This window comes from Hylobates moloch, unplaced genomic scaffold (genome assembly GCF_009828535.3).
Source record: "Hylobates moloch isolate HMO894 unplaced genomic scaffold, HMol_V3 SCAFFOLD_16, whole genome shotgun sequence".
NCBI classification, from domain to species: domain Eukaryota; kingdom Metazoa; phylum Chordata; class Mammalia; order Primates; family Hylobatidae; genus Hylobates; species Hylobates moloch.
This window is the reverse complement of record NW_026652291.1, coordinates 60,156,266-60,179,141: the sequence shown is the minus strand read 5'-3', so window position 1 is coordinate 60,179,141 and position 22,876 is coordinate 60,156,266. Positions and strand designations below refer to the sequence as shown.

Genomic DNA, 22,876 nt, shown 5'->3' with positions numbered 1-22,876 from the left:
TAAATATTAGTCAAGGGCTGAGTTCTTGGGAAGTGATGGAGATAAGGTTAGGCAAGACAGAAGATAGCCACAGATAGGTTATTTTACAAAGCATCCCTATCTCTGTCACCCCAGGAAGACCACTGAGCTGATAGTTTGAAGGTGTCTTTCTGTGACTCAGTAAAGTCCATCTTGTAAAGAAATGATTTCATGTTTTCTTTCCTAGCACACAGGGAGGTGGTCTGCTTGGGGGAGGAGGGATTTCTTTGAGTTGTCCTGTTCTGCCCTTATTTTCCTCAAGCACTTTCTGTCATTTCCTCGCCCTGCCCTCTCCTCCCCTTGGAGAAGGATTTTCTTCCCTGAGATCAAGATCCGGTTCCTTATTGTGTAATCCTTACCTATCCCTGAGGCTCATGGGGTTTGTTTCCTAATCTTCCTTCCTTCCTTTTATCAATCTTCTTTATCCTTGAGTTACTGCTGTGTCTGCCTGAATTCCTGGGTGAAGGGGCCCAGCCTTGTACCTTGCATGCCTTGGGGCCTAGGGAAGAAGCTGAGATCACAGACCCAGTTGTTTAGAGTGACTTAGGTTGGCTTGTCACCAGGCACATGATCCTGAAATCCTTATTGAATTGAGTAAGACAAACCAAATGTGTGTTTATCAGGATGTCAGTCCATCTGGAACATTCGAGTATTTACAAAGTGTTCTCCCTGCTCGGGCACTTAAAATCCTTCCTCTGACAACATGTTTTGCTTCTCCTTGTATGACATCATCTTGGATAATAGCTCTTCCATGAGGAGTCAGGAGCTTCTACTCTTGAAGTCAAGTTCCTGTTGCCCTTTGGCAACGTGAAGCCAACTAGGGATTGTGTCTCCTTTTGATGAGGTTCCTGGGGAGCAGAAGAGGTTGATGTGTGTTGTGGAATGTGTAGACTGAGATGATATTGGAAGGCTAATGAATTGTGATATTTTAAAATTCATTTATTAAATACTTGCTGAGCATCTACTATTTGCAGGCACCAATGATAAGTCCTGAGATTTAAAAACATGAAAACATTTACTTGCCCTTGGTGTCTTAAAAAAAAAAAAATTTTTTTTTTGAGGTGTAGTCTAGCTCTGTCGCCCACGCTGGAGTACGGTGGCACAATCTCGGCTCACTGCAACCTCCGCCTCCCGGGTACAAGTGATTTTCCTGCCTCAGCCTCCCGAGTACCTGGGATTACAGGCGCCCACCCCCACGCCCAGCTAATTTTTGTATTTTTAGTAGAGACGGGTTTCACTGTGTTAGCCAAGCTGGTCTCGAACTCCTGACCTCATGATCCGCCCACCTTGACCTCCCAAAGTGCTGGGATTACAAGCGTGAGCCACCATGCCCGGCCAGAAGCAGGTCATTTTAATACAAAGAAATACATCCCGGCCGGGCGCGGTGGCTCCTGCCTGTAATCCCAGCACTTTGGGAGGCTGAGGATCACGAGGTCAGGAGATCGAGACCATTCTGGCTAACAGGGTGAAACCCCATCTTTACTAAAAATACAAAAAATTAGCTGGGTGTGGTGGCGGGCGCCTGTAGTCCCAGCTAAGGCAGGAGAATGGCATGAACCTGGGAGGCAGAGCTTGCAGTGAGCCGAGATCGCACCACTGTACTCCAGCCTGGGCAATAGAGTGAGACTCTGTTTCAAAAAAAAAAAAAGAAAAAGAAAAAAGAAATACATCCCAACATTAGATATAAACAAAGTGGTCTGGGATTGTTCTAGAGAGAAGGAACAAACTTTGTTCCTCGTCTGCAAAACACAGCTGATACATCTTCCTTTGCAGGCATATTGTTAGGAATAAATAACATGCTGAATTAGTTTTCTTTTTTTTTTTTTGAAACAGAGTCTCACTGTCGCCCAGGCTGGAGTGCAGTGGTGCGATCTCGGCTCACTGCAAGCTCCGCCCCCCAGGGTTCACGCCATTCTCCTGCCTCATCCTCCTGCGTAGCTGGGACTATAGGCGCCCGCCACCTCGCCCGGCTAATTTTTTTTTTTGTATTTTTAGTAGAGACGGGGTTTCACCGTGTCAGCCAGGATGGTCTCGATCTCCTGACCTCATGATCCACCCGCCTCGGCCTCCCAAAGTGCTGGGATTACAGGCGTGAGCCACCGTGCCCGGCCAATAACATGCTGAATTATAAAGATTCACAGAACAGGTGACATTTAAGCTGGATCTTGAAAGAGGAGAAGGGGTTTGCCAGGTGGAGACAGTGCACGAAGCAAGGTTACAGATGGTTAATGTCAGGACAATCCTACCCTAACCAAATGTTCTCAGCATCAAGTAAGGTTGGGAAATACTTGGAAAGTAGAAGTACCATTTAAGAATACGGTATTGATAAAACTTGATCAGCCATTCAAGTGAAGTCAGAGCCACCACACCACCCAGCTTATTTTTTAAATTTTTTGTAGAGAATTACAACTCCCCATGCCACCAAAGAAGATTTGTAAATGGATGGTAAATAAGCACATGAAAAGTTGCTCAACATCATTAGCCATTAGGGAAATGCAAATCAAAACCATAATGAAATACAACTACATGCCTATTAGCAAAAAAAAAAAAAAAAAATTTGTTTAAACTGACAATACCAAATGCTGGGAAAGATGCAGAGCAACAGGAACTCTGACATGAGAGTAGGAATGCAAAATGAGACAGCCACTGTGGAAGACAATTTGGCAGTTTCTTATAAAGTTAAACACATTTACTCTATGGCCCAGAATCTCATTCCTGGGGATTTACTCAAGAGCAATGAAAACCCCACTCAAAGATCTCTACAATCCACAAAAAGAAAAAAGACATCTCCACAAGTATTTATCACAACTCTATTCATAATAGTCCCACACTGTGAGCAACCCAAATGTCTATGGAAAAACAAACGGATACCTTTATATCACAGAATGCTATTTGGCATTCTATGAAAGGAACAAATTGTAATATATGCCACAACATGAGTAGATCTCGAAAGCATTATGTGAAGCGAAAGAAGCCACATATTATATGATTCCATTTATGTGACATTTTGAAAAAGACAAAGCTGTAGGGACAGAAGTCAAAGTAATGGTTGTAGAGGTAGGGGAAGAAGATTTGCCTAACTGACTACAAGGGAGCATGATGCAAAAGGAAACTTTTTAGAGTGTTGGGAATGTTCTATATATGAAGTGTTGAAGCGATTAAGCCATTAAATGCATTTGTCGGCCGGGCGCGGTGGCTCAAGCCTGTAGTCCCAGCAGTTTGGGAGGCCGAGGCAGGAGGATCACGAGGTCAGGAGATCGAGACCATCCTGGCTAACATGGTGAAACCCCGTCTCTACTAAAAATACAAAAATTAGCCGGGCATAGTGGCAGGCGCCTGTAGTCCCAGCTACTCAGGAGGCTGAGGCAGGAGAATGGCGTGAACTCGGGAGGCAGAGCTTGCAGTGAGCCGAGATTGCACCACTGCACTCCAGCCTGGGCAACAGAGTGAGACTCCATCTCAAAAAAAAAAAATGCATTTGTCAAATCTCATCAAACTGTACACTTTAAAAAGGTGAGTTTTAGTAAGATGTAGATTATATCTCAATAAACCTAAGTAACATAAGAGTCCCCTAAGCCTCTGTTACCCCAAAATCAGATTCAGGAAGGTGGCTTCCTGAATCCCACCAGCTGCTCACAGCTTCTCTTGCACAAATAATAACTTGAAGACAAAGCCCATACTTGTGCCCTGATCAGATGCGATCTTACCCCCAAAGCCAGTGTCTACACTTCCATGCCTACTCCTGGCTTCTAGCCCTCAGCAGGGCATGCTGTGCCCAAGCTCTAATTTGGGACATATAATCCCCATTTGTAACCCATTAACCTAGCCAAAGTCTCTGGTCCCTGGGGTTGAGCTTGCTGGATGTCTGGCTCACCTACTACAATCTCATCGTCAGGATGAGGGAGCACTTCTGCTTGTGTACCTTGGGCATCATGCAGCCAGATACAGCCCCCGAAGGTCTGTTTGGGGGTCTTTCATTTCAGTGCTCCTCACATGGGTCAACTGTTCCAGTGTGCGGTGGGCCACCCGGGTTCAAGACATCTTCACAGCTGGGAAGCTCCTGGCCTTGGCCCTGATTATCATCATGGGGATTGTACAGATATGCAAAGGTGAGTATCACAGGAACAACAGGTGCTGCCCAGCTTTCCTCCCCTTGCATGTACACACCCTCTCAGCCCAGCTTTGGAAGTATGCACACCCTGAGATTTCCCCCATTCTAGCCTTGAGTGACTTCTCTTCTTCCCTTGCTTGACAAAAGGGAAGGAGAAACCATTTTCCCCGAGGTGGTTGGGAGTAGGAAATGTTCCCTTTAGGCTGCAAAGGTCACCTCTCCCATGCTTACCTCAAGGCTCTAGCACAGCTAGGTAAAGACCCCACATATCAGCCGAGTGTGGTGGCTCACGCCTGTAATCCCAGCACTTAGGAAGGATGAGGCAGGAGGACCACTTGAGCCCAGGAGTTTGAGACTAGCCTGAACAGCATAGTGAGATCCCATCTCTACAAAAAAATTTAAAAATTAGTGGGGCATGGTGGTGCATGGCTGTGGTCTCACTTACTCTGGAGGCTAAGGTGGGAGGATCACTTGAGCCCAGGAGTTTGAGGCTGCAGTGAGCTATGATTGTGCCACTGCACTCCAGCCTGGTGACTGAGCAAGACCTTGTCTCAAAAACAAATAAACAAACAAAAACCCCAGATCTCTAGATTCCTATTGTCTTTTTGCCCCAACCCCAGGGAAGCTCCCTGCATCTTCTACTGAATCTTGTCCACATCTTAAAGTGGAGGACAGAGAAAGGTATTTTATGTTTCAAAATTACTTATAATTTCTGAGAGAGAGAGCTCTGCATTCCCGGGGCCCCTGCCAACATTCCCCACTGGATTTGGCCCTTTCCAAGCCTAAGGCTATATTTGGTTTCCATGGGACCCATGGCACCATGAGGCTCTGCCCAGCGTCACTGCCTCATGGAGAAAGTCAGGTGACAAACAGGGAAATTTCCCACAAGCCCTGAAGGCAGTGTGGGCAGCCTGGACTTCTACTCCAGGAAACATAATTAAGTTTCTGCTATATAATATGCCTGATTATTTTAAACAGTTGGATTAAGTTCTTTAACAGGTTATATATTGCTTTCAGGCATTTAGACTTAAGGAAATCACTGCGCTATCTTGTCAAAAATAGTGAGTCCCTCCTAAGCTGGCCTCAATTCTTTCTCCTGGTCACCCTAATCTCCTTATTTCCTGTCCCAAGGTTAAACTACAGATGAATAGGTAACATATGATCAGTTACTCTCTATCTCATTGAAATTTTAGCCAGTCAGCAGACGATTCCAAGGGCCCACAGACTGCAGCACACTGTGCTAGGGGCTAGGAAGGCAGTTTAAACAGCTCTTTGCTTAAAAATTCCTGTCCTTGGGGAATTTTGAAAAGAGAGATGGCCAGGCATGGTGGCTCATGCCTGTAATCACAGCACTTTGGGAGGCCAATGCAGGCAGATCACTTGAGGTCAGGAGTTCGAGACCAACCTGGCCAACATGATGAAACCCTGTATCTACTAAAAAATACAAAAAAAATTAGCCAGGCATGGTGGCACATGCCTGTAACTCCAGCTACTCAGGAGGCCGAAGCAGGAGAATCGCTTGAACCTGGGAGGCGGAGGTTGCAGTGAGCTGAGATCGTGCCACTGCACTCCAGCCTGGGCGACAGAGCGAGACTCCGTCTCAAAAAAACAGAAAAGAGAGACCAAACACACACGTTAGAAAGAGACAGGAGGATATCAACAAAGCAAGCAGCAAAACAAGCTTGAACTAATATAGCATGATGGAAACTTACGTTTGAGTGTTTGTTGTTCTAGATGCTTGATTTTTTGTTTGTTTGTTTGTTTCTTTTTTCTTTTTTGGAGACAGGGTCTTGCTCTGTCATCCACACTGGAGTGCAATGGCACAATCATAGCTCACTGCAGCCTCAAACTCGTGGGCTCAAGTGATCCTCCCACCTTAGCCTCTCAAATAGGTGAGCCTATAGGCATGCACCGCCACACCCAGCTAACTTTTTAAATTAGTGGTGGAGATGGGGGTCTCGCTATGTTGCCCAGGCTGGTCTCAAACTCCTGGCCTCAAGCATTCCTTCTGCCTTGACCTCCCAAATTGTTGGCGATTACAGGCCTGAGCCACTGTGCCCAACCCTAGATGCTTTCTTCATGAAAATGTAGAAACTTAGAGAAAGTGGTCAGGAGATTACCAATGACTCCAATCCTGTATTTCCAAAGCCCAATTTACCGTGTCCTTTCCTTTTAAATAACTTTGCCTTTTACAAAAGGAGCATTCAGAACTGCACTTAAACCCTCATTTGAACTCATAGTTTCCGGGGTCTCGGAAGCCCTGGGCCTGAATTTCCCTGCTCCCTTTATCCCAATTTATCCAATATGTTGGGTTCACTGGAGACAAGACAGAGTTGGTGTCATTGCCACAGGGAGGAGTGAGAGGTGGGCCAGGGCAGGCCAGGGGCTGCTGGGCCCCTGACTTGTCTCACTGAGCAGCCTCCTGTTGCTTGTGTCCACAGGAGAATACTTCTGGCTGGAGCCAAAGAATGCATTTGAGAATTTCCAGGAACCTGACATCGGCCTCGTTGCACTGGCTTTCCTTCAGGGCTCCTTTGCCTATGGAGGCTGGAACTTTCTGAATTACGTGACTGAGGAACTTGTTGATCCCTACAAGTGAGTTGAAAGAACCCAGCTATTCCCTCTCCCTTGAAGGGCCACAGCACCTGCTGCTGGAAAGAGGGAGCAGGTGTCCATTGCCCACCTCGCCTTCCTCAGCCCCATTCTGACTGTGATTTGATCTATCCTGAAGTCGTAGTTCATTTCCCAGGCACTTAAACCATTTGCCGTTCACCCCACGAGGAGGAGAAAAGGATCCAGTGACTTTCCCAGAGCAGATTAGAAGCTGAAAACTGTCCTGCAGTAACACCACTGCCTTAGAGAATGAATTGTGCCCTGAGAGCCTCCTGGGAATCTGCTTGTTTCAGGACAGGCCAGTCTTGGTGTCTTGAGGCAGGGGGAAAAGGTGCACTGTGGAGATTCAGGTCAAGATCAACAGGTGTGGAGCGTATTTCCAACCTGAGTTGTTATATTGCCTTCATTTTTTTAACTTATTTTTTCTTTTGTTTTGTTTTGTTTTTAGACAGGGTCTCACCCTGTCACCCAGGCTGGAGTCCAGCGGTGCAGTCATAGCTCACTGCAGCCTCAATCTCCTGGGCTCAAGCAATCCTCCCACCTCAGCCTCCTAAGTAGCTGGGACTACAGGCACATGCCACCGTGCCCAGTTAATTTTTTAATTTGTAAAGAAGAGGCCTTGCCTTGTTGCCAGGGCTGGCCTCGAACTCCTGGGCTCAAACGATCCTCCCTCCTTGGCCTCACAAAGGGCTGGGATAATAGGTGTGAACCACCATGCTCAGCCTCATTTCCTTTCAATTATCCTGCCCATATTGAGACAAAGCCCGCCTCCCAGGGAAAGGAAGCCTCACAGAAGGCTGTAAGGCTACACGCATGCAGAAAGACAGACGATACCCCCTGGACTCCATGGCAAGGCGGGCGTCCTGGGTGCCAGCCCTTCCCCTCACCTCCTCTCCCTCTGCAGGAACCTTCCCAGAGCCATCTTCATCTCCATCCCACTGGTCACATTTGTGTATGTCTTTGCCAATGTCGCTTATGTCACTGCAATGTCCCCCCAGGAGCTGCTGGCATCCAACGCCGTCGCTGTGGTAAGAAACGAAAGTCCCAGTCTCTCATACCAGGAATGCGGACATAGACTTGCTGCTGTAGCCCCACTCGCTTTTCCCTGATCCATGGCCTTGTGGAAGTGGAAATCACCCCCAAGTTCTCAGGGCAGAAACCACATATGTCATGGGCTGGGGTATCTTTAAGTGCCCAGGAGCAAACAGGTGGCTGGGTTGTACCTAGAACAGCTACAATGGCAGAACCGAGTCATTGCCACAGAGACCGCGTGGCCTGAGAAGCTATAAGACATTTACTATCTGGCCCTTTACAGCAAAAGTTTGCCAACTCCTAATCTCGGGCACTTAAAGCTCTAAATGTGAGAGTGGTATGAAGCAGACAGGCCCCTCCTCAGAAAGACATAATCTTGCACAAGACATGCCGTTTCTCTCTGCCTTCACCTCCAGAAGCAGAAGTCAGGTGTGCTCTTTGGGGAAAGAGACCATGCTGGTGCAAGGGGTTGGGATCCTTGATATCTAAGAAGGACCTGGGAGGCACCTTGCTCCCTCACCTGGCATCAGGCTGGGCCACCACCCACCCTGCCAGTCTCTTCACTGGCCTTATCTCAAAAGACTATAAAGAAAGAGGTCCTCCCATCTCCTGGGGCAGCCTGTTCTTATGACCAACAGCCTTCTATTCTGAACAATCTCTCCTCAGTAATGTGCTGTAAACCTGACTCGGGGAATATAGAAAAGGCTGGTCCCCTGCATTGTAATAGTCCTTAAATACATGAAGATTCATCTATAGCTTCACAGCCTCTTCTTTCTCAGACTGAGGGGCTCATTCTTATTATTTTACCCCCAACTCATCTGTTTTGATGAATTGAGAAATTCTCACCCTGTGATTCTGGATTAATCCCTATTTTGCAGTTGGGAAATGGAGGCTCAAAAATCATAAACTTTGCTCAAGGTCTCACAGCTCCTAGCTGGAGGGCAAGGATTTGAGCCTGGATCTGCCTGACAGATCTGCCTGACAAGCCTGTGCCCTTCCCTGTGCTGGAGAAATCATATAATGTATGTAAGGCCTGGATCACACCACCTGGCTTCCAATGCTGGCCCCTCCACTCGCTGGGTGTGTAATCTTAGGCAAGCTACTTAAATCACTATGTGACTCAGTTCCTCATCCACAAAACAAGATTAGTAAGTGTTAGTTCATTATTATTATTACCAGTGTGTACTACCTCCTTCAGTTAATTAGCCTAAAACATGCATTAACCCCCCTGTGTAGGGGTCCACCCTTGAGAGGGTGGGGGCTCTTAAGAAACTTGGCGAGAGAGAATTAGCAAGGGTGGATGGAGATGGGAGAAATGGTTTCCCAGAGTGAAGTGGGAGCTAAGGGGTCGGGGAGTGGTAACCTCTCCTTTGCTTATCTCCTTGTTTCCTCTCCCAGACTTTTGGAGAGAAGCTCCTAGGAGTCATGGCCTGGATCATGCCCATTTCTGTTGCCCTGTCCACATTTGGAGGAGTTAATGGGTCTCTCTTCACCTCCTCTCGGTGAGTGCTGCCTGGGCCCTTCCCCGGCCAGGGGCCACTCTGCTGTGCACTTTGCTGTTTGTATATGGTGGGCTTGTCTCTGTCAGCAGGGGTCTGTGTGGGCATCTGGATGTTGGGCTTGCAGGGGGTGATTGCTCACATGAGGGCGTGTGTGTCAGTGTGGATGCCGAGGAGTGTGTGCTGCTCACGTGGTCACCTGCGATGTGTGTGGCATATGGGTCCTAGGTGCTTCACATGTAGTGGCTTGTCTCATTTCAAAAGGAGCAGAAGACAGAGGAGGCCGCCAGCCTGCCTGATGCAGCCCCCAGTCAGGGGCTGTGGTTGGCAGCAAGACAGTATCTTGGCTGCAGTCCCAGAGCCCCCATTTCCACTTACCTGGAAACAGGCTGCTGCTGGCTGGAAAAGGACCCCACTTGGAAAGGGACCAAGAGGGAGACTTGTGCCTGGGGCCTCTGGGTCTGGCCTCCCATGAATGTTCTGGAACTAGCCTGCAGGTGGGATGGCTTCACCCTGATTGCCCCAAGAATGCAGAGCTCCTCCCTGCTCAGCAGAGAGGTGGCTGTACAGGCCTTTTCGAGGCCACCCATGAGACTCAGGTGGAGAATGTGAAGTGAGAGGGTGGGGGAAAGTGGAAAGCAAACATTTGTCCAAAGAAAGAGGCTTTTACCCATGACCCCCACCCCAGAGCTCTCTCAGAAGCCAGAAGTGCGAGCGGGTCCATGAGTCCCAGGTCCTACCTCCACGCATCCAAGGACCCGGCCCTTTCTTTTGCTGTCTTCAGAAGGGGCTGTCGAGGCTAGCAGATGTTGAATGATGTCCATTTGTGTGGTTCAAGGGGTCCTCCCAGGTTCTTAGAAAGCACCCCCTGCCCTCAGGGTACAGTCCTGCTCCAAAGATGAGTCCCTGAGTTCCGCTCCTTCCAAAGCCGTCACATCAGGAAGAGTTCCTGTGAAATAACAAGGTAGTGCAATGTTTTTAGGACCCAGGGCTGGAAAGAGGTGGTGTGGGTGTCCCCTGTACCCCGGGACCCTATGACGCTCACCCACAGCAACCTCGTGTGCATGTTACACAGGAGCAGTGGCCACACGGAGGCCCCCGCCGAGGCCAAGCGGTGGAAGAACAGTGACCCCTGAGGCTCCCTGAGATCTATTGGAGGAGAGTGACTGGCTACAGTCACTTTAGAGTGGGGTTTGTCCCTCAGGCAGGCCTAGCAGCGGTCTGCGTGCATGTGGTCTAGTTGTGTGTGCATGCAGGAAACGGTGGCGCATGGTGTGCTCCACCTCCGATTCAGAGGCAAGACCTCACCCACCCAGGCCTCCTCTGCTCATCTTTCAAGTTCCTTCTTCCTTCCTTCTCCTTCCCTCCTTCTTTATCTCTCTGTCACTCCTTTGTGTTGTCGGGTAGGGAGAGGATGGTCCTTCCTGAAGAGTCAGAGTGTGTGGGTGTGTGTTATGCTTAATGTCATCGTCTCCTCCGTTATCGGCTAGCTGGGCAAGGACTGTCTCTTGTGAACTTGACACTTGCAAATGCTGTTGGATCTGGACAATTACACTTGGTCCTGTCTGCATGTGTAGGAGGGACGTGAATGCAGGACCCTGGCTATGTGCACGATAAGCCCCACAGAGCACCTGGTGCATGAGACTGCCCTGTAGAGGGGCAGTAGCATGGGAGAGGGGATGGGGATGCGTATGGCTGCATGAAAGTAGTGACACTGGCCTAGGGAGTTCATGATGGTTACCGCTTATGGGTACTTGGGGATACAGTCAACTCCCACACTTCTGATAAGTTGCTGCTATTAGCTTCAGTCTACTCCATACACAAATTACACAGTAAATGACAATTCTCCTCTGAACTCCTAGTGTGCTGAATATGTGCGTTTCTGTTCCTATCAAGCTGTACCCTGCCTGTCATCCCTTAGGTGAGCCTTTCCCCAGAAAAAAGAAAAAAGTGGTCCAGTTTGCACTGACATGTAAATTACTGTTGACAGCTTCTAATATTTCACTTTTCTCTTAGGAGAGTAAAAGGGAAGGAGGGCTGATTTTTATGTTCAAGTTTCATATTCATATATATATAATAGACGTACATATTTTCAAGCTACAGATGATGTTTCAGTACATTGATATAATGTGTAAAAATCAAATCAGAGTAATTGAGATATCCCATCTCCTTTAATATTGTCTTTCTTTATGCTAGGAACATTCAAATTATTCTCTTAAAATTTTTCTTTTTTTTTTTTTTAAGGCGGAGTCTCGCTCTGTCACCCAGGCTGGAGTGCAGTGGTGCAATCTTGGCTCACTGCACACGCTGTCTCCCGGGTTCACGCCATTCTCCTGCCTCAGCCTCCCAAGTAGCTGGGACTACAGGCGCCTGCCACCACGCCTGGCTAATTTTTGTATTTTCAGTAGAGACGGGGTTTCACCGTGTTAGCCAGGATGGTCTCGATCTCCTGACCTCGTGATCTGCCCGCCTCAGCCTCCCAAAGTGCTGGGATTACAGCACAGGCGTGATTACAGGCGTGAGCCACCGCACCTGGCCTAAAACTTTTCTTTTTAAAAATAACTTTTATATCTGGGCGCGGTGGCTCACACCTATAATCCCAGCGCTTTGGGAGGCTGAGGCGGGTGGATCACAAGGTCAGGAGTTTGAGACCAGCCCAGCCAATATAATGAAACCCCACCTCTACTAAAAAAAAAAATACAAAAATTAGCCGAGCGTGGTGGCAGGTGCCTGTACTCCCAGCTACCCAGGAGGCTGAGGCAGAAGAATCACTTGAACCGAGGAGGCGGAGGTTGCAGTGAGCCGAGATCATGCCACTGCACTCCAGCCTGGGCAACAGAGAAAGAATCTGTCTCAAAAAAAATTTTTTAAATGATAACTTTTGGGGCTAGGCATGGTGGCTCACGCCTGTAATCCCAGTACTTTGTGAGGGCAAGGTGGAAGCATTGCTTGAGCCCAGTAGTTCGAGACCAGCCTGGGCAACAAGGCAAGACCTTGTCACTACAAAAAATCAGCAAAGAAAAATAAGTAAAAAATAAAATTGATTTAAACGTCAGTATCCTAGTTGTGATATTATAATATAATTGTGTAGCATGTTACCAATGGAGGAAACTGGGCAAAAGATACATAGGATCTCTCTTTATTATTTCTTACAACTGTACTTGGTTGTAAGATTCACTGAATGCGAATCTACAATTATCTCAAAATAAAAAGTTTCATTTTTTAAGTTAACTGAGCATGGTGGTACGTACAGGTAGTCCCAGCTACTCAGGAGGCTGAGACTGGAGGATCACTGGAGCCCAGGAATTGGAGGCTGCAGTGAGCTATAATCATGCCACTCTACTCCAGCCTGGGTGACAGAGCAAGACCCCATCTCTAAAAATTGGAAAAATAAAAAGTTTAATTTTTTTAAGTTAAAAAATCTTTATTCTGATCATAAATATTCCATCTGTTTTAGAATTTTATTCATCTTTTCCTTTTCCTTTTCTTTCTTTCTTCTTTTTTTTTGGAGACGGGGTCTCACTTTGTCACCCAGGCTGGAGTGCAGTGGTGCAAATACAGCTCACTGCAGCCTCAACCTCCCAGGCTCAAGTCATCCTCCCACTTCAGCCCCTTCAGTAGCTAGAACTACAGGCACGCTCTACCACGCCTGGCTAATTTTTGTATTTTTTGTAGAGACAGGGTTTCACCATGTTGCCCAGGCTGCATTTTACAATTTTTAAAATTTTTTCTGTAATGTATAAGGAAGAAAATTAAAATTAACCATAATTTCGCCACCCAGAGATAATCAGTTAGCATTTTAACAAATAGGCCCATAAATAATCTTAAAATTAATTGGCATTTGGGCATGATGGTGCACACCTGTAGTTCCAGCTACTTGGAAGACTGAGACAGGAGGATCATTTGAGTTTGGGAGGTCAAGGCTACAGTGAGCTGCCATTGTGCCACTGCACTCCAGCCTGGGCAACAGAGCGAGACCGTGTCCCAAAAAAAAAAAAAATTATTTGCACTATAGTTTTCAGTCCTGTTTTTTCATTTGATGTTATGTTTTGAGCATATTCTCATGTAATCAATTTTTTTCAAAAACATTATGACTATATAATGTTCCTTTTTTTTTTTCTTTGAGACAGAGTTTCACTCTGTCATCCAAGTTGGAGTGCAATGGCGTGATCTCTGCTCACTGCAACCTCCACCTCCCGGGTTCAGGCAATTCTGCCTCAACCTTCCGAGTAGCTGGGATTACAGGCACGTGCCACTGTATCTGGCTAATTTTTGTATTTTTAGTAGAGACAGGGTTTCGCCATGTTGGCCAGGCTGGTCTCAAACTCCTGACCTCAGGTGATCCACCCACCTCGGCCTTCCAAAGAGCTGGGATTGCAGCCATGAGCCACTGTGCCTAGCCAATAACATTTCATCTTATACCAGATTTATTTTATCGACCTCCTACTTTTAGGCATGTACAATATTTCCAATTTTTTCTTTCTTTTTTTTTTTTCTTTTTTTTAAGACAGGTTCTTGCTCTGTTGCCTAGGGTGGAGTGCAATGGCACAATCACAGCTCACTGCAGCCTCAGCCTCCCAGGCTCATGTGATCCTGTCACCTCAGCCTCCTGAGTAACTAGAACAACAGGCACACGCCACCATGCCTGGCTAATTTTTTTATTTTTATTTTTTGTAGAGACAAGGGTCCACTATTTTGCCCAGACTGGTCTCAAACTTCCGGGCTCAAATGATTCTCCTGCCTCAGCCTGCCAAAGTGCTGGGATTGCAGGTGTTAGCCACCGTGCCCAGACAGGATATAATTTTTTTAACTCAATCTCACAAGACAGGACATAAATTTTTAAGTACAATTTACATACAATAAAATATGTAGGCTGGGCGTGGTGGCTCATGCCTGTCATCCCAACCCTTTGGGAGCCCGAGGCGGGAGGATCATTAGAGCCCAGAAGTTCGAGACCAGCCTGGGCAACATGGCAAGACCCTGCCTCAATTTTTTTTAAAAAAAGCAGATCATAGGCTGGGCATGGTGGCTCATGCCTGTAATCCCAGCACTTTGGGAGGTCAAGGTGGGCAGATCACCTGAGGTCGGGAGTTCAAGACCAGCCTGGCCAACATGGAGAAACCCCAAAAATACAAAAATTAGCTGGGTGTGGTGGCGCATGCCTGTAATCCCAGCTACTCGGGAGGCTGAGGCAGGAGAATCGCTTGAACCTGGGAGGCAGAGGTTGCGGTGAGCCAAGATCGCGCTATTGCACTCCAGCCTGGGCAACAAGAGTGAAACTCCATCTCAAAAAAAAAAAGCAGATCATAAATGTTCATTTTGATGAGTTTTGTGGGGGTATATTTGTTTGTGTTTGTTCGTTTTTGTTTTTTATTGTAGTTTTTTAGAGGTAGAGTCTCACTATGTTGCCCAGGCTGGCTTTGAACTTCTGGGCTCAAGCAGTCTTCCTACTTCAGCCTCCCAAGTAGCTAGAAATATAGGTGTGTGCCACTGTGCCTGGCTTCCATTTGATGAATTTTGACAGTTGTCAAAATTCAACCACTACCCAAAACAAGATAAAGAACATTTCCACCACCAATTCCCCACTCCCACAAAGACAACTAACTACTCTCTGACTAGGATAAGAGTGTTTTTAGGCCAGGCGTAGTGGCTCACGCCTGTAGTCCCAGCACTTTGGGAAGCTGAGGCAAGTGGATCATGAGGTCAGCAGTTCAAGACCAGCCTGGCCAAGATGGTGAAACCCCGTCTCTACTAACAATACAAAAATTAGCCGGGCGTGGTGGCACACACCCGTAATCCCAGCTTCTCGGGAGGCTGAAGCAAAGAATTGCTTAAACCTGGGAGGCAGAGGTTGCAGTGAGCCGAGACTGCAGCACTGCACTCCAGCCTGGGCGACAGAGTGAGACTCCATCTCAAAAAAAAAAAGAAAGAGTGTTTTTAAAGCTTTCCATATGCAGTTCAGTCCCAGTGTATCAGGGAATCTGCATCCTTTGAGGATGTGAGGAATGCTTTTAAAGAGATGAAGACTTTAGGCAACAGACAGAGGCTGCTCCTGCAGCCTTCCAGGCATTGGGAGCACCCCACTGAGTGACAGTACAATTATCAGTAACCCTGAGCCACCCATACCACATTCAGTGTCTAACATACCCAGGGTTCATCCACTTTTCCACTGGCTGCCTCTGGTTTGCTTGCACCTGCATTTGTGAACACAGGTTCTGTGACTGGTGGGGTGGAAAGTATGCATGTGAAGGTGGGTGCCTGGTTGGAGGGGGGATGCCCCTGTGTGGGCAGAAGGTAGGCATGGATGAAGGAGCTGGGGCTTGGTGGTCCCTGGGTTAACCCAGGCTGACCTGCTTTTCTCCCTGACAGGCTGTTCTTCGCTGGAGCCCGAGAGGGCCACCTTCCCAGTGTGTTGGCCATGATCCACGTGAAGCGCTGCACCCCAATCCCAGCCCTGCTCTTCACAGTAAGGGCTCTTCCTGCTGTAACTCTCCACACACCTCCCTCTCTTTGTGCCTAGTCTAAGCTGGGAGTTCATGCTTTTCACACACACCCCTGTTACCCTTGCAGTCTGCTGCCAGGTCTCACTGGATCTTAGATGATCTGGCAAATGATACTCATCAGCTTTGTTAATATCAAGAGATATAGCAAGGAAAGATCCTGAGTCTTGAAATACCTAAGGCTCTCAGGCTGACTTATTGCCATTCTCCCATCCTTTTGGGTCAGACTGAACTGACTGCCTCAGGATTCTACAGCCTCAAAAAAATACGTCTCCCTTGGCTCTCCTCGCACCTGTTACCACAGGGTTGCAGCACTAGCCTCTGCTCCTGGCTGGTTGGTCCCTGCAAACACCCACTCCCCCCATCAAGCTTCAGGGCAGCCTGCCAGTCTCTTGGGAAACATCACTGAAATGAAGTTAGTGTTAACAGTACACCAAATAAGAAAAAGAATAGAGGAAGACTGATAAACTGGAAACTGTGAAAAGGAAACTTGGGACAGGAAAGAGTTGGGAGTAAAATATCCCCAGAGTAGAATCATTTAGAGAGAGCTATAGGAAGGAACAAAGACTCGTCCCCATTGAGTCTTTTGAGTCATTTTTATTTTCCTTCTGGATCCCGAATAAAACACTAAAAATGACTTTGGTCCACTGGCGAAGCAGTCAGAAATCAGAGTAACAGAGCTCTTGGGAGCCAAGAGCATTTTACAGCATTGCTGTACAATTTCAGAATGTTCAGATGCAGGATGAAGGTCACCTTGACTGGTTGGTTGTCGAAGGTGGCTGGAGAAGACAGTACTCCCAGTGGGCCACACACATTTTTTTGTTTTGTTTTGTTTTGTTTTGTTTTTTCCAGTTAGAGCTATTGGTGCAGTAGTGTGACTAAAAGGCAGATGCAGCAAGAACCACTAAAATCGTCTCGATTATTTTAACCATCGGTTCTCACAAGAGAACAGAACCTTTTGTTGACCTTCATAAGTTATCAGAGGGGAGGAGCATGGTTCCGAGAGAGCCACAGAGATGATTTTGAAGTTGGAAAGTAGACTCTGTCAAGAAAACCTCATAGGGATGTTATGAGGGTTAAGTGAGTTAATCTTTGTCAAATGCTAAAAAGAGAGACCTGGCACACAGTAAGTGCTATGTAACCAGTTTTGAAATTAATAAAGAAAAGGAAGGAAGAAAAATAGATGACTCAGCCAGGAGAAAAGGATGAGGGCAGGAATAAAGCCTTAATCTGTTGTTAACAATCTTCCCTAAGGGATTAAAAAAAAATGAAGTTAGCTTGAGCTATAACCAACAGAGACATACAAATGAGACCGGGGCTGACACAGAGCCAGGTAATACCAGTGTGGCCAGTCTAGCTGCTTATGCCCGGTATCCATTCTAATTGGTTAGTGCCCATGCCATACCAGTGGTTAAATATTTTGATCATCACCCCTGTAATAAGAAAGGACTTCTTAGCAATAAAGATGTTGTAACATTCTGGGTTACTAGGGGAGGTTCTAAAGTCTCCATTTCGAGACATCCATTATACAATGGCATCATCTGCCTGGAGGCTGGGGGACAGCCCTTAATCTATAATACCAGTCTCTGAATGTCTTTCGGATTACTGATGAGCTCCTCCCACTTCCCCAGTGCATCTCCACCCTGCTGATGCTGGTCACCAGCGACATGTACACACTCATCAACTACGTGGGCTTCATCAACTACCTGTTCTATGGGGTCACGGTTGCTGGACAGATAGTCCTTCGCTGGAAGAAGCCTGATATCCCTCGCCCCATCAAGGTGAGAGAACCTCCCTTTGGGGTCCCCTCCCCTTCCTCTATGGTTCTAGCTGCAGTTCAGATTTTTAAATCACCTCTGTTCTTAGCTGCTGACCACGCATCATCATCTCTGATGGTAGCAGACCCTTTTGGAAAGCAAGGGCCATTTGTGAATGGGACCACCATTTCCATTCTCCACTGGGGATGAGATCAGAGCAGACTGCAGCTGGGGAATAAGTCAGATCAAATGTGACTTTCATCATGACATTCCTTTGTTTCCTACCAGTCTAAGCCTGAAACTCCAGCTGACTTTTCAAGGTTCTCTTATCTCCCCAACACTTCCTCCTTGTCCCTCCAGATAGCTGGGTTCACTATGTGCGATGTCTCCATCCCAGAATGACTTTCCTCCTCCCATCTGCCCATCTACATTTTAACCATTTTCCAAATGCGCCTCAAGTACCTCCTCTTTCTTGAAGTTTTCCAGTCTACTGCAAGCTTCCATGATCCTCCCTTTTTAAACTCCCACAGCCCTACACATATAGGGCGCTCAGTGAGCCTAATATTGCTACAAGATATAACTCTGTGATAGGAATTAAAGGGATTGCTCAGAACAGGACGTGCTAGAGCACTGTGAGTTCTCCGACAAATTAGAAGAATAGAGTGTACTCCAGAGCTATTTGAACAATCCTATTCTAGAAACAGTGACTAGATGCTTCTAGAAGATCCTTCCAGCTGACAAATCAAAGGCTCTCCAAATCTCTCAGTTCCTCACTGGCATTTCTACTGCCATTTTCTACTCTCACACTTAGAAAATCTGCTAGAGGGAAGAGGAGGTAGAATAACCCCATGTCCCCACCACACACATCCCTTCTCAGCGAGGAAGACAAGGAAGAGAAAGGCAGCCGAATCAGGACTGCCCCTGGAGCCCTGAAGAGGATACTCTCAGGAACTCCCCACACGTGGCCCATAAGGAGCTGACACTTGCCATATTGTGCCCACATAAGGGCCCTGCATAGAAGTGGGTGAGGACCAGGGAGCCTGAGTGACTCGAATCGTTTCCTGCCTGCACCTTGTGCATTGCCACACCTCCCCTCCACCCTAGGACCTCAGCAGACACACCCGTATGCCAGCAAGCTTCTCCATCCCTATGGGCTTCTCTGGCTGCCACGGGCACATGGCATGCATGATGAAGCCTTCTCTAATCACACCCAAGAGCGAGGACATGGGCAAGGAGGATCGTCTCCTCCCTAGCTCCCACCCATCCTCTTCCTGTCTGACCGACCATGTTCATCAATGTTTGTTTATATAGCCCCTGCCCTACCAGGGGTGAGTGTCTGACTACAGAGTTGAGGGAAGCCCAGCCTTTGCCCTTGAGGGTGTTTCTCTGTGGGTGAAGAAGAGAGAATACCCCAGGTCCCTAGTCCTGGGGGCCACGGGGCCTACACAATTCACATGCCTCATGCCTCTGCTCCACAGATCAACCTGCTGTTCCCCATCATCTACTTGCTGTTCTGGGCCTTCCTGCTGGTCTTCAGCCTGTGGTCAGAGCCAGTGGTGTGTGGCATTGGCCTGGCCATCATGCTGACAGGAGTGCCTGTCTATTTCCTGGGTGTTTACTGGCAACACAAGCCCAAGTGTTTCAGTGACTTCATTGGTGAGTGTTGGAGGCTCTGGCTGGCTTCAGGGCCTCCTGGGCTGGAATGCAGTGGTCAGTGATGGGGTGGGGAGCCACCAGGCCAGGAGACCTAGGCTCGCCTTCTCCTCAGTCCACAGAGCCCTGGAAGAGTCCAGAGCAGGGGAAGCAGATGCCTTTTCCCAGAGACCTCTGAGGGAGGAGAACAGCTGGCATTTCCACACAGACCTTAGACCCGCAAGAATAGGCAACCTGGGCTGGGCACAGTGGCTCATGCCTGTAATCCCAGCACTTTGGGAGGCTGAGACAGAGGATCACTTGAGCCCAGGAGTTTGAGACCAGCCCGGTCAACATAGCAAGACCCCATCTCTATTATTAAAAATTTTAAAATAAAATAGGCAACCTGTCAGCCATCCTGTGAGAGCTGCCCCAGGCTGGGTGGAGACCAGCGGAGACCCTGGACTTAGGGGTCAGTGGGCACAGGGAAGGTGGAAGGCTGGGGCCTTCATAGGCAAAGAGTAGCCAGCGGGAGATGCAGGAGGCAGACCAGGTGGCGAGGATTCTCTTCAAGGCACTGACTGCTCTGAAGAGGCAGAACCTGGAGCAGGAGAGCCAGGAAGGGCTGGAGCCACTTGGCCAGGTTGGTGGGATACTCAGCATTGGCCTGGTTTCTGTATGATCTCTTCCCACAGAGCTGCTAACCCTGGCGAGCCAGAAGATGTGTGTGGTCGTGTACCCCGAGGTGGAGCGGGGCTTAGGGACAGAGGAGGCTAATGAAGACATGGAGGAGCAGCAGCAGCCTATGTACCAACCCACTCCCACCAAGGACAAGGACGTGGCGGGGCAGCCCCAGCCCTGAGGATCACCATTCCCTGGCTACTCCCTCCTTCCTCCCCTTTTATCCTACCTCCCTGCCTTGGTCCCCCCAACACATGTGAGTACACACACACCCTCTCTGCTTTTGTCAGGCAGTGGTAGGACTTTGGTGTGGGTGGTGAGAAATTGTAAACAAAAACTGACATTCATACCCAAAGAACCAGCCTCTCACCCCAGGGTCCATGTCCCAGGCCCCACTCCACTGCTGCCCACACTCCCAGCTGCTGGAGGAGAGGGGAGATGCCAAGGTGCCCCGCAGGACCTCCCTCCAGGCCACACCCTCAGCTGCCTCTTCAGGAACCGGAGCTCATTACTGCCTTCCCTCCCAGGGAGGCCCCTTCAGAGAGGAGAGGCCACAGGGGCTGCGTTGTGGGGGGACAGGCTTAAGCAATTCTGTCCCTATCAAGGGGTCAGCTGGAGAGACCCAAGACCCTATCTGTTCACTAGGGACCCAAAATCCAAGGGGATGCTTCCCTCTGCCCTCTTTCCTGCCCCTCCCTGTCATACCTGCACCCACCCCAGCCAGGGCTCCCTGTCCAGAATTCGGTTCTCCTCAGGACGCCAACTCCCAGAGCTAAGGACCAAGGAGAAGAACAGCCTCTCCACCTCCAAGCCAGGCGGTTGAGGAACATATTGAGAAAGGCTCAGATTGCAGAAACCCAGCCCTGCTCCTACCTCCTGCATCCTGCCCCCAACATGGTGCCAAAGCTTCCAGAAGCCAAAAAGCTTCTGATTTTTAAGGTAGTGGGCATCTCTCTCCTAATGACAAAGCCGCTCAGCAACTCCACCTCCCTGCCACAGGAAGGAGCAGTCCCCTGCTATCCCTGCAGCCACTCCCACCACACCCGCACACAGCCAGCACCACCGCCCCCACCATGAACTTCTCCTCTCTGGGCCTTGGCTTGGGACGAGGTATGAAGGATCCCCAAGCCCTTCAGGCCTGAGATCAGAGCCAGATCAGCCTTAAGTCACCTCCCATCCAAGAACTTGGCCTAAAAATAATCCCCTATTTCTAACCCTCAGGACGGATCTGATATTAGATGCCTTCCCTGGGAGGAAGGGCACTTTCCCCCTCCCTAGAGGTGCCCATTCCACACCCTAGGAGACTGAGGAGAGCACTGGCTGAAGCCCAGTTCCTTTCCCATCTGTCCCCAACTCCAATAGCCCCTCACTCCTCTCAGGTCTCAGTGTCATGCTGTCTTGGGGCAGGGTGAGAGGGCAGTGGCAGCAGGGCGCCCACTCTGGAGATCCTCAAAAAAGGCCCTTCTCTGTGGCTGGCGGCCTCTGACCTTTCCCTGGGCTTCAAAGGAAGGCCATGGAGTGTGCTGTGGGCCCTGCAACCTTCCCAGCCACTCCTGCTGCACTAAGGACTTAGGATCCTTTTATCACAAATCGAGATTCTCTCCCCCACCCCGAATTCTGTCTGCTTAAACTGGAATATACAGGAGCCCTTCCTGGCCTGGATGGTGTCTCCCAGCTTACCCGCCCAGCTTGCCCGCCCCATAGTTGGTGAGATGCCAAGTTTGGTCTGAGTTGTGACCCCTTCAGAGTAGATGCCCGGCAGGCTGGGGTTGGCCCCTGGAGGGTCAGGAGACCATCTTCTTGTTCCCTCTTTTCTCATTCCCCCAACTTCCTCCCCTCCTTCAATTATTTTTTTGTAAAGTTGATGCCTTACTTTTTGGATAAATATTTTTGAAGCTGGTATTTCTATTTCTTTTGGATTTTTTTAATGTAAGGTTGTTTTGGGGGGTGGAGTTAGAACCTTGATGATAATTTCTTTCATTTGGTGTAGGTTTTAGAGATTTGTTTTGTGGAGAGGTTTTTTTCTTTTGATGTAATAAAATTTAAAACGGAAATGAAGTTGGTGGTGTCGATAATTAAGTAACCTTTTGAGACAGAGTCACCAGGCATTTCCTCTTAGGAGATCTTGCCAGGTTCCTTCCAGAATGACATTCCTAAAACCTCTCGCTCTCTATAACTTCTAGCTATCCTAGGGACTCAGTGCCAGTGCATTCAAACCACTGACTCTCATTCGGAACCAAAAACATCATCAAAAGACAAAAGTACAACGAATTTACAGATCTCAATTGTTTACTGTAATTCTAGAATCAGACAACACTTCATTCCATAAAATAGAATACATGTTCCAATGAGTTGAGCAGAAGAGGTTTGGCTTTACAGACAGGGAAGGGCTGAAGAAAGCTGGTTAGTCACTTTTCAAAGTTGCTTTTCTTGGCTGGGCACAGTGGCTCACTCCTGTAATCCCAGCACTTTGGGAGGCCGAAGAGGGAGGATCTCTTTTTTTTTTTTTTGAGATGGAGTCTCGCTCTTTCACCCAGGCTGGAGTGCAGGAGGGAGGATCTCTTGAGCCCAGGAGTTTGAGACCAGCCTGGGCAACATAGCAAGACCTCGTCTCTACAAAAGATAAAATTAGCTGGGCATGGTGGTATGTGCCTGTAGTCCCAGCTACTTGGGAGGCTGAGGCCGAAAGGAGGATGGGTTGAGCCTGGGAGGTCGATGCTGCAGTGAACTATGCTCGCACTACTGCCCTCCAGCCTGGGTGGAAGAGCAAGCCCCTGTCTCAAAAACAAAACAAATTTACTTTTCTTGTAAGGTGGGGACAGGGAGACAGAACAATAGAAAAATAACTGATTAGTTCATATCAGGATCCTTCAGGCTACCTTGTTTTGTGTAAAGATTAAAGCAGAGGGAACTTCATTATCATGTCCATTGAATATTGAAACTGGCCTGTTTTAATTGGCTGTTACATCTCTCTCCTGATTTCTAGGAAGGTCAGATAACAACTTAGTTTAGATTTGGTGATGTGGAACTTTA

At 48.2% G+C, this 22,876-nt stretch overlaps 1 protein-coding gene across 3 annotated transcripts in view; it reads left to right on the top strand.

Moving 5' to 3' along the window:
• The window catches only part of SLC7A8 (solute carrier family 7 member 8), a 60,065-nt gene extending 38,164 nt beyond the window's left edge, over nt 1–21,901 (top strand). For all 3 annotated transcript variants that reach the window (XM_032179963.2, XM_032179965.2, XM_032179964.2), the window contains 8 exons: nt 4,002–4,127; nt 6,571–6,724; nt 7,647–7,770; nt 9,173–9,276; nt 15,643–15,739; nt 17,405–17,554; nt 19,009–19,186; nt 19,858–21,901. In XM_032179963.2, the coding sequence (XP_032035854.1) occupies nt 4,002–4,127; nt 6,571–6,724; nt 7,647–7,770; nt 9,173–9,276; nt 15,643–15,739; nt 17,405–17,554; nt 19,009–19,186; nt 19,858–20,024 (1,100 nt within the window). In that variant the 3' untranslated portion in view covers nt 20,025–21,901. The remainder of the gene's footprint in view (nt 1–4,001; nt 4,128–6,570; nt 6,725–7,646; nt 7,771–9,172; nt 9,277–15,642; nt 15,740–17,404; nt 17,555–19,008; nt 19,187–19,857) is intronic.
• The last annotated feature ends 975 nt before the right edge of the window (nt 21,902–22,876 follow it).